The 14903-nt window shown below is 45.1% G+C and overlaps 1 protein-coding gene across 1 annotated transcript; it reads left to right on the top strand.

Annotated features, from left to right (window-relative positions):
* The first annotated feature begins 8494 nt into the window (after positions 1–8494).
* On the top strand, positions 8495–9341 carry LOC106001765 (KH homology domain-containing protein 1-like). The gene is made up of 3 exons (XM_013036748.1): positions 8495–8600; positions 8758–8940; positions 9250–9341. Exons 1-3 carry the CDS (start codon positions 8495–8497, stop codon positions 9339–9341), a joined length of 381 nt encoding a protein of 126 aa, XP_012892202.1.
* The last annotated feature ends 5562 nt before the right edge of the window (positions 9342–14903 follow it).

The raw sequence follows: 14903 nt of genomic DNA on the forward strand, positions 1-14903 counted from the left end.
GCCACTTCCGGCTTTTTTCTTATGTGGTGCTGAGGAATCAAACCCAGGGCCTCAGGCATGCAAGGCAAGCGCTCTACCACTGAGCCACCTTCCCAGCCCCATAATTCTTATTTTTATGCTGCACATCCTGCTGCAGTTAACATTGTCAAACACTCTGGATGCAAAAGTTAATGTACTGTTCCAACATCTAACTATAAGTGCTAAAGGAATAGCAACTTCTTCAGATGTTGCTTTGTAAAATAATGGCAATGAGGCATAAAGGAAGACATAAGGACAAGTACCAAACACACATGTCCTCAAGTGTAACTAACGTGGAATGACGGAATCTCCCAGGTCTGCCTGACTGTGAAGAAATGTTGACGAGTTAGTAACTGTTCCAGACACTGTGCCTGATCAGCTGCTTCAGAGGAAAGCAAATCCGAGAGGAGACAGAGGAGGGCTGCCAGTGATGCAGCCCAGGGCCTTCCTTCCCTGGTCTTGTGCCTTGGGGAGCTGACACAAAGCAGCAGAAGCGGGGGGCCTGGGAGGCCCACAGCCTTCCCAGAAATAATGTGGCAGAGTGGGAGACAGAGTTGTAAGACCGGAGATCCCCAACCCAATGCCATTTCCAAGTGTTGCCCTGCTGATGTGACAACCGTGTTTCCCATGACAGCCGGCCTTACCTAGCTCTTCTTCATAATCCCTTTCAAATGGAATTCTGCTTCCTCTGATTATTTGCAGGAGCTTCCCCTTACCTTAGTCCTGAGCATGTGACAGACCCCAGGTTACTTTCCCACCCTGAACTTCTCCCAGGAACACTAGAGAGCACTCTCTCCACCCAAGAACATCTAACTTCTCTTGAAGTTTTATTTTCCTGCCATGTTTGGTGGACACAAGTGTCACTGGGCCCAGTGTGATTTAGGAGAAGCTGGAGCCAAGTAGCCACACTCTGTCTTGCGCCTCTGGGCTGTGTGAACAAATGACCCGGGACACTTCCCAGTGGAATATAATACAAATATTTCCCTCACACAGGCTCTGGTGATGAACCATGCCTGTAACTCTAGCTGCTTAGAAGGCTGAGACCTGAGAATCAGATTCCAAAGCCAGCCAGGGCAGGAATGTCCATGAGACTCTTATTTCCAATTAACCATCCAAAAGCAGGAAATAGAGCTCTGACTCAAGTGGTAGAGTGTCAGCTAAAAACCAAGCAAGAACAAAAGGCCCTGAGTTCAAGCCCCGGTACCAGCACAAAACAAAAACAAAATCAAAACCCTTCCCCCTAACCAGACTTATAATGGATGGCCTGAAACAAGAGAGCTGAAATCTAGAATGCTCTTCCTCTCCAGGTTTGCTCTTTGCCATTCCTCCAAAGAATCAAGAAACACTATGACCAATGACCTTTCCCACAGGGTCAGGACAGCAGAGCCGGCAGGGTCCTCACCCAGCAACCACAGTGATGGATGGGTGTCCCTCAGCGGGGCCTCTTGGCCCTGATCTCTCACTTTGGGCCAACTGACCTCCCCCCCCCCCCGACCTCTCCCCCAGTGGCTACACCTGCCCTGTGGACAGCTTCTGGCTGACCACCCATGAGGGACATCCTCAGGTTAGCGTATGAGTGAAGTGTGAGGTTTGCCTGCCACTTGTAGCTCAGAATAAGCCGGCTTCCTGTTATACCCCACTAAAGTGTGAGTGTCTGGTCAGCCACTCTGGGCTTTTGTTCTTTGAGAACAAACCCACTGTCTCCCCCGAGCCAAGCCCTTCCTTGAGGCTCACGGCTTTCCTTCCCTTTGTAGGAAGTCCTTCAGAGATCTCTCCATGTCTACTAGTTCCAGCCTCATGCACTTTCCTGTCCAGGCTGGCTTTAACCCATAATCTTCATATCTCAGCCTCCTGAGTAGCTAGGATTACAGGTGTGAGCCCCTGGCACCCCACCCACTGCAAGAGTTGACTTAATCTTTTTACTTTCCTGAATATGGTGGGATTTTGCTTCCATTTCACAGCTCTAGCTCACACAAGTGAGTCCCGGACGTGAAGTATCTTTCACAGATCTCTTACAGCAGAACACACAGTAGCTTCTCACTTGAACAGTTTTGTATCTTTGTGATGTACATACTAAAACAAATTTCCACTAATGGTATATTCAGTGAAATAAGTATCTAATGTGTCACAGCTCTAAGTTTCATAGAGATTTATTTCAAGCTGCAGTCATGTTTACAATATACTATGGGCAAAAAAGATCTTCTACAGTTGTTTCTAGAAATGCATCAACAAAATTACAGCAGTAGGACTATCTTCAGGCCTCCTCAAAACTAAAGAAAAGAGACAGAGGCAAGCTGGCATGAAGCTGGGGCAAACAGAAGCGCACTGGCATGGAGCTGGGCCACAGATCCTGTCAGAGGGCACAATGCAATGGTTCACCCAGGCATTTTGATTTCTGCCATAACTTATAACAAACAAGTGTCCTTATTGGAGGTCATCCCTGAAAAAACACACAGACTGCCAATCCATGTGAATTTAGAGCAGTGATTTCGCTCCCAGCCCAATGATTTCACTCCCACGCTTCCATCAAATAATTAATGACAGCCTGTCCTAACGAGTTCATCTCCTTTTTCCTCCATAAATATGGAGAAAATGTTACCCAAAGACTGAGAAAAATCATTTAATTATTACTTGAGGCACAAAAGATATATGAAAGGCAATGACTTTTTTTCTCAAGGGGGAAAAAAATCCTAGCTAGCCTTCCTTGCAGCGCATGGGTATAACGGGTCATTGATGCACACAGGTCATAGTGAGGGAGGGAAAGCTTTTCCTTTGCTCCATTGTGCTTCTGGTTCTAATCTCCCTTGGGCTTCCTGATGTGTCACATTCATTTGGATCATTTAAGCTACCCACAGCCTGTAATTCTAGCTACCCACAGCCTGTACTTGTAGCTGTTTGGAAGGCAGAGGGTTGAAGGATCGTGGTTAGTGGCCAGCCAGAGTAGATAAGTTCTCAAGACTCCATCTCAGTCAAGGACTCTGCACAGTGGTGCCTCCTGCTGTCTCAGCGATGAGGGAGTGACTGCTGGGTTCTGTGTGCCCCTGCGGGCACCTTTCTCCTTATCAGGAAAGATTTTAGGAACACTTGAGTTTGCTTGAAATTCTCAATCATTTCTGTAACTCAAATATGTTTATAATTAACAAAATAAATTACATTTATAATTACCAAAAAATAGAAAAAAGTGACAAACAATATTGGATGTTAATTGTCCCTTTGTGTGTATCTGTGCTAGTACTGGAGTTGAACTGGTGGTTTCTCGCTCACACCTTCTTTTCTCCCTTCCTTCCTGTTTGTGGACACATTGGAGCCTGAACTCTTGCTTGCCTCTTTTCCTCAAGGCTGCCATTTTACCATTGAATCTCTGACCCACTTCCAGCCTTTTCCCTGTCAATTTATGGTCAGATTGGTCTTCCCAGACTCAGATCTCAGCCTCTTGAGTAGTGGACTTAGGTATTAGATGTGTGAGCTACTAGCATCTGAGAATCAAACCAGGGCCTTATATGCATGCTAGGTAAGCACTCAACCACTAAGCCACACTCCCATCCTCAGCATCCGGTATTAATTATACTTCTCACTGGAAATAAGAACCCTGGTTTATAGTATGGGTTGATAAAAGAAAATGGCAACACAGTGTGTGTGCAAGTGCCAGTATTCCTCAGACATAATTTCCTGGTAGACTTGAGTGTGCCAAGTGTTCTACCACTGGCCACACACCAACTCATGATGGTCTTTTTCCTCCCCTTTTCAAAAGAGAAATAGACACCTAACTCCAGTGGCTCACGCCTGTAATCCTAGCTACTCTGGATGCTGATATCTGAGTATTGCTGTTCAAAGCCAGCTGGAGCAGGAAAGTCCATGAGACTCTTATGTAACGCCAATAAAAACCCACGAGAAAATTGGAAGTGGACTGTGGCTCAAGTAGTAGAGAACTCGTCTTGAGCTGAAGAGCTGAGGGACAACAACCAGGCACAGAGGTCAAGCTCCATGACCAACAAAAAGAGGGGGTGGGAGGCAAGAGAGAAAGAGATTTTATTATTTCAGTGAAAGTTTTATTTTACTTAAACCTTAAAAGATATTTTCCAAATATGTCCTGACCTCCCCTCAACTCATCTATTTTTAATCAATGCCTTCCATCTCAGGGAAACATCTGTTATAACTGATGACATACTTTTTCTTTTCTTTTCTTTTTTTGTCTTTCATAGGTCCTGAACTCTAGGTCTGGGGCACTGTCCCTCAGCTCTTCAGCTCAAAGCTAGTTCTCTACCACTTGAGCCTTAGCACCACTGTGGGTATTTCTGCTTATGTGGTGCTGAGGAATCGAACCCAGAGCCTCATGGATGCAAGGCAAGCATTCTACAACTCAGCCAACTACCCAGCCCCTCCTTTTGTACCTTTTGTACATCATATGAGTCTTGACAAGTATTACGACAGTATGATTGGATATTGTTGTTGTCCTACAAATTCTGTATTGTGTCTAATCCTCTTTCTTAACCATAAATCTTGGCAGCCCTGATCTTTTAATATTATCCATAGGGATAAAATAGTTGGAAACATACAGATCTGACCCTCTTCAGGTAGATTTTTTTTCACATAAAAATAGGCATTTAATTCACAAACAAGACCACACTAAAGCTACCAGCACGACTATGTTTATTGCAGTATTATTTACTATAGCTAAGATATGGAATCAACCCAGATGGCCCTCAGTAGATGAATGGATCAAGAAAATGTGGTATATATACACAATGGAATTATATGCCTCCATCAGAAAGAATGAAATTGCCCTATTTGTTAGTAAATGGAAAGGTTTGGAAAAAATTATATTAAGTGAAGTAAGCCAGGCCCAAAGAAACATAGGTCCCATCGTTTCCATTATTTGCAAAAATTAGTATATGTCTGAGTCAAGCAGAAAATGTCAGATAAGTTGATGTTAGGGAAATGAACTCTAAGATATGTATTCAAATGTTTTTTTTCTTTCATGTGATTGTTTCTAACACATTTATAAGATGATTTCTTTGTTGCTTTGTATGTCCCTCCCCCATGTTATAACCCCTGCTTTCACTGTATTTGATGTTGGTATAATTTGTGGAGGGGCAGGGGAAAAACAAATTGTTTAAAATAGGGATACAGGTGGACCCATTGCAACAATGAGATGTACAAGTTGTTATGTCGAAAACAAACTTTAAACTTTGGTGGGGAATGGGGAAGATTGGTTGGGAGGGTGGGGGGAGGATGGGAATGGATGGAAAGGGAAAACAAAGGAGGAGGCTACAATGCTTGATAAGAAATGTACTCATTATCTTGCCCAAGTAATTGTAACCCCTCTGTACAGTACTTTCACAATAAAAAAAAGAACAAATAGGCATTTAAGGCTCTTCCATGTCTTTTAGGTGTGACAGCTCATTTCAATGGTGAAGATTACCAAGTTGTCTGGATATATCATAGTTTATCCATTCACTGATACCTTGCTTTCTTTTAGCATTTGACAATTGAGAATAAAGTTACAACACATATTGATGTGTAAATGCTTATGTAAATATAGACTTTGGAGTCCTGGAGACAAATACCCACATGTACAATTGCTGGATAGTATGGTCAGAACATTTGGGGATGTGGTACAGTAGTAGAGGTAGGGAACCTCCAGCACGGACACATTCAATCCAGGATAGATTATGATCAGATAGAGGAGAAAGAAGAAGAGAGAAGAGAAAACAGAACAGGACAACAGGACAGGACAGGACAGGACAAGATGGAAGAGCATGGGAGAGGATAGTATGGTCAGCACAGAAATGGAGGGACAAAGGGGAACAAATACAGCAGTGACACTCACAAAACACGATTGAAAATGGGTGGGGACTCATGGATGGGCACAGGAAGGAAAAACTGGGCGAGAGTTAGAAAATGGGTGACACTGATAAAAAAGAAATGTACTTTGAATTGGATGTATGTAACAATAACCCCTCTCTACAGCACCTTTACAAACAAACAAGTAAATAAATAAGTAGAAAAACTCTAAGAAATTCTCAACAATAAGGTAATAAACTGAGAACACTAAATATGAGCAGGGATATGAAGCTTTAGCAACTTTCATTCCTTGGTGGTGGGAATGCAAGATGGGACAGTCACTTTGGAAAATGGAAACAAAATGAGGCAAGGAATATTAGTAACATTAAATGCCATTGAGTAGGGTAAAGAACTAGAAAGTCAGTTTGGCCACTTTTTACAAAACTAAAAAATATTCTGCATACAAACCTTTGTGTTTTGAGGCAGAATTTGAGACTAGCTTCAAACTCACCATCTTCCTTCCTCTTTCTCCTATAATAGGGATTCAAGGGACTAAAGGCACCCAAGCCCATGTCTGGAAACTCCTTTCCTTTTTTATCTAGCACTATGGATTATACTCAGGCATTCAGGTTTGCTCTTCTTGCTTGCTCAGCTGTCACTCTACCACTTGAAACATGACTTCTCCAGCCCAGCTGTTACTGATTATTTTGGAGATGTGGACTCCCTGAATTTTCTGACAGCATTGTTTTGATGAGCGTTCTTTCATGTCTCGGGCTCCTGAGTAGGTAAGATTTCCTGGCTGAGTTAGTGGTCAGGTTCAAAAGTCCATTTCAGCAAGGTGGACTATATTTCACTCTGTTACTGAAGAATTACTGACATTTTTTACTGTCCTTAGAAAAGCTATTAAATTCCTCCCTGTCTTGGGTGAATAATTAGAATCAAGAGAAAGAGAAAATATGGATTCCAAAAGTAAATTCAGAATACTCTTCAAAACTCAGCTATCCACCCAAGTGCAATACACAAGCACCTCTCCATTTATATATAAAATAGTATGCATACTGAAAAGAACCCCAAAGATAGAAAACAAAGAACCTCTTCTTAGTTTGTGTGATCATTTTAGATGACTCTGTATTCTTTACCTCATCTATGGTGTATACATGCGCACATCTGAGGGAAGGTAGGAGCAGAGCACAGAATCAGTGGAAAGCAGGTGAAAAAATACAGCAGAAGGGCCCATAAGGGACACTGGACATTGGTGACAGTGAACTAATCAACGCAAGGTGGAGATGGGGTTGGAGGGAATGAGAGAGAATAAGGGAATAGGCAATATGAAGCAAAAGGAAAGAAATGAATATATCACTCTATTTGTAAAGAAAAAAGTGTCATTGTAAAAGGTCATAGAGTTCATAAGCAATGTAGATTGAAATGATCACTGAAAGGATCCATCACATCCATCCTAGGAGACCATGGGGAGGTGGCAGGCACAGGAGAAAGATCATTACAAGGATTAATAGAGGAGCCATATTTGCCCTGAAGAGAGAGCCCATGGCGACCTCTGCTATCTAGGTAACAGCAGGGTCTGGAGGTTAGGAAGTGAGGTAGATGGGAGTTAGGCGGGTCTGGGCAGAGAGAGGGAGAGGCCAGCTGTACCCTGGGAACTCCAGGGCAGGGAGGGGCTCAGGTCTGGATGGAGCTGAGGACCAAAGTTGGGCATAGGCGTACAGTGACTATCATTATGAAGATCAAAAGGTGTTTGTGAGTTTAAAATAAATAATTCAGCTTTCAACAGCCTGAAAATTGCTACATTAGCCTCTGCATGGGTAAAACCTAAGGAACTAGTCTTTTAGAAGAGACCCATGTCTAATGAAGAGGAAAAGTTAACTGGACCTTGATTGAAAGGACCCCACTTGGAAACCATGAACTGAGCTTTCTCCAGTGAAGTACGGAAACAAAATCATCCATGGAAAGAGACCTGAAGCACAAACCTTCAGGTAAAGAAACAGATGCCTTCAAGGAAGCAATGTCCCCTTTCCCTTTTCCTCTCCCATCCTCACCCTTGTCTTCCCATCTTGTCCTGTGCTGTGTCTTGTCTTGTTCCATTCCCACTTCTCCTCTGCTTTTCCTCCCTAATTCTCCCCTATCCTATTCTATCCTATCCTGGATTGAATGCTGTTAGTGCTGAAACTTCCCTAGCTCTAGGACTGCTCCACATCCCAAACCATTTGCTTTTATTAACTTTTATTAATTTGAGATAGTTTATGGATAGATCCCTCCATTCTCTATCCTCTTTCTTCCTTATCCTGCGCGGTTGGGACAGAAAAACCAACAAGACCCATTCTGAAGCCATTTTTGTTCCAGCATATGCACCCCTCAAACCTCAGTCATGATCACTCCATCTGAGTGAAGACAAGCTTGCATTCCTAGGCACCAGATACATGGGTTGTGTTAACTAACTAGTTTATCATGAAGGTTTGGATCTAGACTGGAGGAATCCAGGGTTGGATTCATCTGTGATGGAGTGGATTATCTTTGAAGGTTTTTAAGTGCTAGTTCAGCCTTGGGTGGGTCCAAGTAGGGGAAGGGTGGATTATCTGAGTGAGGATATAAAACCCAGAGCTTCAGAACTTCTTCATCTCTACAATCAGCTTCTTGGACTTGCTCTGTGCTGAGTAAAGCAAGGAGAGAAGACAACATGGACATGAACTCTTTTGGCATAGGAGAATGGTGGACCAAGCCTGAAAATTTCAATGCCCCATTGGTCTTTTACCTGGAAGAGGAGTTGGAGCAGATAATATTCGGTAGGTGGCCCTTATGCCCTCTCCTGTCTCTTCACATTCATCAGTCTCTCCCCATGTTTCCTCTTGGATCTGTGCCAAGCCTCCACCCTCACATTCACCTAACTCCCAGTACTGTTGGTGGTTTTCCTGTTCTTCCTCTCTCCTTTTCTGTTCCCAGGGCAGGAGGACAGATACCTCCGCTGCATAGAAGAGCACAGCCACACCCTCATTCAGCTGGAGTCCTGGTTCACAGTCACAGGCCATACCCGAGTCACTGTGCTGGGTCCACCTAGGGCCAGGCAGTGGCTGATGGGCATAATATGGCTTTTGGAGCACAGGAGCGTTCACTATCGAGCTCGAGGTAAGTGTCTGTGATCTAATTGCGGTTGAGGCCTTGATGCCAAACTTGGTGCTCCTATATGGCATCATAAAGACTAGGACTGCTCAGGAATCTGAGAATCTAGATGTTCCCACAGTCCCCTGCAGTGCAGGACCCCAGAGTCAACCATAGTATGAGTCACGTCATCGAGGGAGGAAAAGGAAATGAGGGATATGAATGGGTTCTCGTAGAGGGGTGTGCTGGGATTTCTCTTGCCTCCCCCTCCTTCCCTTGTGTCCCCACAGGCTTCTTGTGCTCCTAAACGCTCTGACCTTTCCTCTTCCTCCCAAGGTTATCAGATGCTGCAAAGTGTCCGGAGCCAGCCCCTAACCAACAAGGACTTGGCTGCCAGTCTCAGTGTCAGCTTGACTCCTTGGTGGTGAAAGGCTATCAGGATGAATGATCCAGCTCTCCAAGTTCCTCAGGCTTCCTGCAGCTGAGTGCTTCAGTGTCTTGGGCTCCCATGCCCTTCATTATCCCAGGAAGACCCACCTCCTCTGCAGAGCTAAGTGAAGACATGGCAGACAGTGGTAAACACTGACATTTTCGCATTTGTTATCTACCTGAGGCCTTCTAGACACATATCTATCTGAAGGAGTCTTCTGAAGAATGTGCTCTGCTGGTGAATGATATCCAATAAAACTGGTTATGCAGTCTGCATTGCCTCTATGTGGCTCCCTCTCTTCCTCTCCCCCTTCTTTCTTTGTAAGCTTATCTAGCCATTCATTTTCTCATAATCCCTCCCAACTTTTAGGAAACACACAGCCTCTTTCACGACATCTCAGATGTTCATATTTGTAGTTGGTTTGTTCATGTTTCAGTTTTAAACAGTGATTACATTGTGATCTCAAAGCAGGAAAGAATCATGGTTTGCATTTGTCTCCTGAACTCAGTGTGTTCCAAAAATGGGGTGTCATCTGGCAAAAATGTCATTTTACCTGCTATCTTCAAGCCTCCTGTTCAACAGATACAGTGACTCTATATACCAACTTGAATACAAATAACAAATAAGTGTGCTTGGTGGATAATGCCTATAATCCTAGATTTTCAATTTAAGGTCTGCACAGGGACACCTACCCATCTCTTGGCTATGTTTCCACCCAGCATCTGTTTCCTAGGTAACTGGCACACCTGGAAGCAGTCACCTTCCCCTCTTGCTAGGCCACAGCCTGGGCCACTTCTGGTCACATGCTTCCCATCTGACTTTAGGAGGGTCCCAGACCCTGAAGTCACATCTGGAGCCAGTGTGGCCACACTTTTCCCCCACCTGGCTACACCTCTTCCTGTCCCTGGCCTAGATAAGTTCTGGCCCAGAGGTGGGTCACCCCTTCCTTTTTCAGCTCTGCCTCTCCATCATGCAAGGTGGGGGCAGCAGTTGGGTAAATAAACTTCTCCTGCCTGAATAGCGCCTGGTGTTCTCTGCATCGGCTACCTAATGAAACCTACTTGATGTACTTTATACTCAGGAGGCTAAGATTGGTCTATGAAACCATCCCATGCAGGATTATTTGGAAGACTCTTCTCCAATTTACCAGTAAAGAGTTCAATAGGGAAGTAGGGTTCAAGTGGTAGAGGGCCAGTCTTCAGCAAAAATACCTGAGACAAACCCAGGCTATGAGTTCAAGCCCCAATACTGCTCGTGTTCCCCTTTAAAAAATGCTTAGGTAGCCAGCAAACTGGCAGGTCATCAGACCACTGATGAGTCTGGGGGAACTGGCAGAGCTGTAGCTTGAATTCCTGCATTTGAGATGGGGGAAGTCACTGTTCCCGCCTGGGTGCCTTAAGAAATGTGTATCCAGGAGTTCGTATGTTCGCATGTGAAGACAATGATTGAACACAAGGAATACATTTACACCATCCACTCTGCCCTGACTGCTTCTTCTCATAAGCACCTCATATCTAAAAGGTCAGAATACATAGGAGGTCCCTCAGCTAGTGTGTGAAAATAAAGTTAGGAATCTTTTACTCTTTCTTTGAGTTGCTTTTATGGCTTTTGTGTGTGGACACTACCAAGGTTTTCCTCTCAGGTCTTTGAGCTCTCACATGAGCCACACCCCCAGATCCAGTTTTCTGTTGATTAAGTGAAGAGTGTCACAGAATTTTCTACCCAGCCTGGCTTCTAACCTTGATTCTCATATTCCCCTTGTGAATTAGCCAGGATTAAAGGCAAGCACTGCAAGGCCCACATTCCCAGGACTCTTCCCTTTTGTTTATTAAGCATGTTTTAGTCTGATTTTCACTTAAAACCCATCTTCCCACTTTCCCCTAAATTTCATGAGATGACTTGAAAACTTTTCAGATTAAAGAGATGTTCTTCCCAGAGGGGAATTCAATCACGAGAGAAGATTCTAATAATAGAGGAAATGCTCACAGGGAAATGGAACTATTTCGTATTTGAGAAGTACTTAACCCACATGGGTTAAGTAGGGACTTGGGGTAATCCCTGCAATTAGAGGTGACAATGGGAGATCAAGATTTTGAAGCCAGCCCTGGATACATATAGGATATTCTCTCAAAAAGCAAACAAAACAAAACAACAACAACAACACCAAGCCAGGCACCCGTGGTTCATGTCTGTAATCCTACCTATTCAGGAGGCTGAGATCAGAGGATCACAGTTCAAGGCCAGCTTAGGCAGTCAGTGAGACTCTTATCTCCCATAAACAACTAGAAAATTAGAAGTGAAGTACTGTGACAGCACCCAAGCCCAGAGTTCAAGCCCCATAACTGACAAAAGAACAAAACATAACACAAACTACCCACCAAACAAAAAACAATCAGGTACTCATAGGTTACATGTGTAACCTTAGCAAATTAAGAGCTGAGATATGAAAGACACAAGACAAAATACATGTGGAACATGACTATTATTAGGAACATCTATTAGGATGTTCAATATCAGTTTTTGTTTTTCTGAATCTAAAATGTATTGGGAACCCTATCCGCTGTCAAGCAAGAACAGTTCTGTGGCAAGTCTTCCAGGTAGAAGGGTAGGGGCTGCGCACCTCCAGGCAGGCTCAGACACCCTATGCAAAGGATGCTAGGGATATAGGCAGTGGTGGACTTATTCTTTCTGTAGCCCACGAGCTGTCACTTCAGTGCTCTCACAGCTGGAAGTTGCTGTGTCATCTCCACTGTCAGCTTGAGATCCTCAGCAGCTGAACGATGGGTGGCTCTGCAGCTGCCACGTTTGGAAGTTAGATGATCTCATTTGGTGTGTGTACACTGAGCTTCGGTTCCATACTACTGGGAGAGTGGGATTCATCTGGGAGTAGAACACTGTGTGCCTGGCCTCTGTTGGACTGCTCTACATGGGCAGGGACCACTGGTGGGTCCTTCCAAGAAATGGCCAGAAGTTTCTACCCTGTGGTCAGGAATAAGGGCTGCTCCAACATCTTCACACACTGATCTTCTGCCCTGAATCTGGGCTGTTTCAGTACACTGTCCAGAGGTGAAATACTGTCCTTAGGACCCTTGTGAGCTGTCTTGTCTTCTCCACCATGCTGATTGTGCAGGAAACAGCCAGTGTGTCAGGGGCTGGGGCTGGGCTTGGTGGGGAGGGGGGTTCTGAGAGGAGGACCTTGTGGACAGCCCATTGATGGGTATGGCAGAGTACACAGCTGTGTGCCACCCTGCTGGTCCTCCCCCAGGATGGTGCACGGGTGAAGATCAGCCACACTGGCTCTGGCTATGGGAACATGCAAGGCCAAATAACCTGTAAGGATTAGGCAGAAAAACATTAAGAAATTCAGGGGGGCTGGGAAGGTGGCTCAGTGGTAGTGCTTGTCTTGCATGCATGAGGCCCTGGGTTTGATTCCTCAGAACCATATTAGTCACTCCGTGGACTATACTGCAAGATAGACTCATTCCTCAGTTCCTTGGATATGGAATAAATCAAACACGTTTGGGAATCTTTTTTTTTGTCTGTCGTGGGACTTGAACTCTGGGCCTGGGCGCTGTCCCTCAGCTCTTCAGCTCAAGGCGAGCACTCTACCACTTGAGCTACAGTACCACTTCCGGTTTTCTGGTGGTTTATTGGAGATATGAGTCTCATGGTCTCTCCTGCACCATATTAGAAAAAAGCCGGAAGTGGACTTGTGGCTCAAGTGGTAGAGCACTAGCCTTGAGCTAGCTTTGGGACAGTGCCCAGGCCCAGAGTTCAGGCCCCACGACCAGACCCCCCCCCCAAAAAAAGAAATTCAGGACCTTCAAGGGGCTGCTGCAGCCCAACCATTGTTCTTTTTGCCATTCTATAAGCAGGTATATGTCCAGGGCACCACTGTATCTCTGAGCCAGTGAAACATCTAGGACTTCCTGTGGGTCATAACTGAGGTGGTTCATTAGCAGAGAGATGATGAGGTGTGGGAGTTCAGGACTCTGTCTCTAGTGGTGAAAGGCCAGAACATTTTTAAACATGGGTGAAGTAGAACACACTCCAGCGACGGCCTGGGCTGGGGGTCCACCATAACGATGACATTTACCTGGCTTTGAAACTCAGGAGAGAACTTGGCTGTGATGCTGCGGGCCCCATCAGCACCTGCTTCTCCAGCTCCTTCATATTCATACTTGAAATGGGAAGCAACCTACAACACAACATACTGCATCGCTCCCAAGCTGCACATGTCTACTCTGGAGCTGTCATACCCTTGGTGCTCTGGTAAGAGTTCCTGAGCACAACATCAGAACGTCTTGCACTTTGAGTCTAGCTTCTGGGCAGCTGAGAATCTGGTACTGAGGTCAAAGGTGCAGCCTTAGCGTTGCCTATAGTGTCTAGTAAGATGTTCTGTAATTTAGTTCTCACTGTGCCATGCCCATTTCGTGGGAGTATCTCATGGTGCTCACCATCTGCCTCAACACTGTTTACACTTCCTCCTCCACAGACAGCCCAGCGTTTGGATTAGATCCAGTATGTTGCCTCCCTCCATGGACTGTACTGCTAGATAGACTCATTCCTCAGTTCCTAGGATATGGAATAAATCAAACACGTTTGGAAATCTTGATGGGACCCAGGCAATAGTCAAAGTTCTCGGTGGGAGAAAGAATTATGTGGGGTTTCACTCACAGGGAACACATACTTCGGGCTGAAGTAAAAATATAAACAGACAAAACAAATGGAAGCATTTGTGGAAGGAGGGAGGCTGGGGAGGTGAGTGAATAACATGCTGGGGACAGAGCTGGGGAGGTGGAGGTGAATCTGCACAGCATGGCCAAGCCCGGTCTCCTAGGAGTCCAGCAGTGCCTTGAATGAGATGCAGGTGAGTCCTGCACTGTAGAAAAGCAATCAGAGGCACAGGAAGTTCCCCCATGCACCCTTCCAGTGTGGAGCTGCTTGTGGTGCTGAGGATGAAACTCAGGGCCTCACACATGCTAGGCAGGCACTCTACTACTGAACATACCTCAGCCAGTGTATAAAGTGTTTTGTTGTCCAGTTTCTACCCTCTGTGTGAGGAGAGTAAAAAGGTAGCTGATGCTGCCTGTTAACGTTAAAGTTAAAGCACTGAGTCCAAGGATCCATGACTGAAGGCCTTGGTGTTGCTCTTCAGCCTCACCATGGACCACTCAAGACCAATGGACCTCAGAATGTCCCTGAAAGAGATCACCAAAGTGAAAACAACACTTCTGCTAGAGACAGAAAATGCAACTGAAACCACCTCCTCTTCATGACTATGTGCTTGGGATGAGGTGCCCAGACCAGAGGAAGGGTCTTGATGGGGAGAGAAGAGATCCTGGGGCACGGGGGAAGCTGGGTAGGGCCTGGGGCTTGGCCCTTTGTGGGTTCTGGTGACTGTCGGTGCTCATAGCCAGGGTCAGGTATTTAGAAGAGAGGACATTGTGCAGAATACAAATGTGGAGAGAGCCTGTAGCTGAGTCCATAGTGGGACAAAGCAGGACTCACAATGGCTTTAAAACTACATGCTATCTCAGTCTCCTGATCAGTAAGGATA

This window comes from Dipodomys ordii, unplaced genomic scaffold (assembly GCF_000151885.1).
Source record: "Dipodomys ordii isolate 6190 unplaced genomic scaffold, Dord_2.0 Scaffold404, whole genome shotgun sequence".
NCBI classification, from domain to species: domain Eukaryota; kingdom Metazoa; phylum Chordata; class Mammalia; order Rodentia; family Heteromyidae; genus Dipodomys; species Dipodomys ordii.

What these genes read in the sequence shown, in the direction of transcription:
- LOC106001765 (XM_013036748.1), top strand. Translation starts at nt 8,495, where the DNA reads ATGGACATGAACTCTTTTGGCATAGGAGAATGGTGGACCAAGCCTGAA. An exon ending in GTTGGAGCAGATAATATTCG is followed by an intron (nt 8,601 to 8,757) that starts GTAGGTGGCCCT and finishes TTCTGTTCCCAG; the next exon opens with GGCAGGAGGACAGATACCTC. An exon ending in CGTTCACTATCGAGCTCGAG is followed by an intron (nt 8,941 to 9,249) that starts GTAAGTGTCTGT and finishes CTTCCTCCCAAG; the next exon opens with GTTATCAGATGCTGCAAAGT.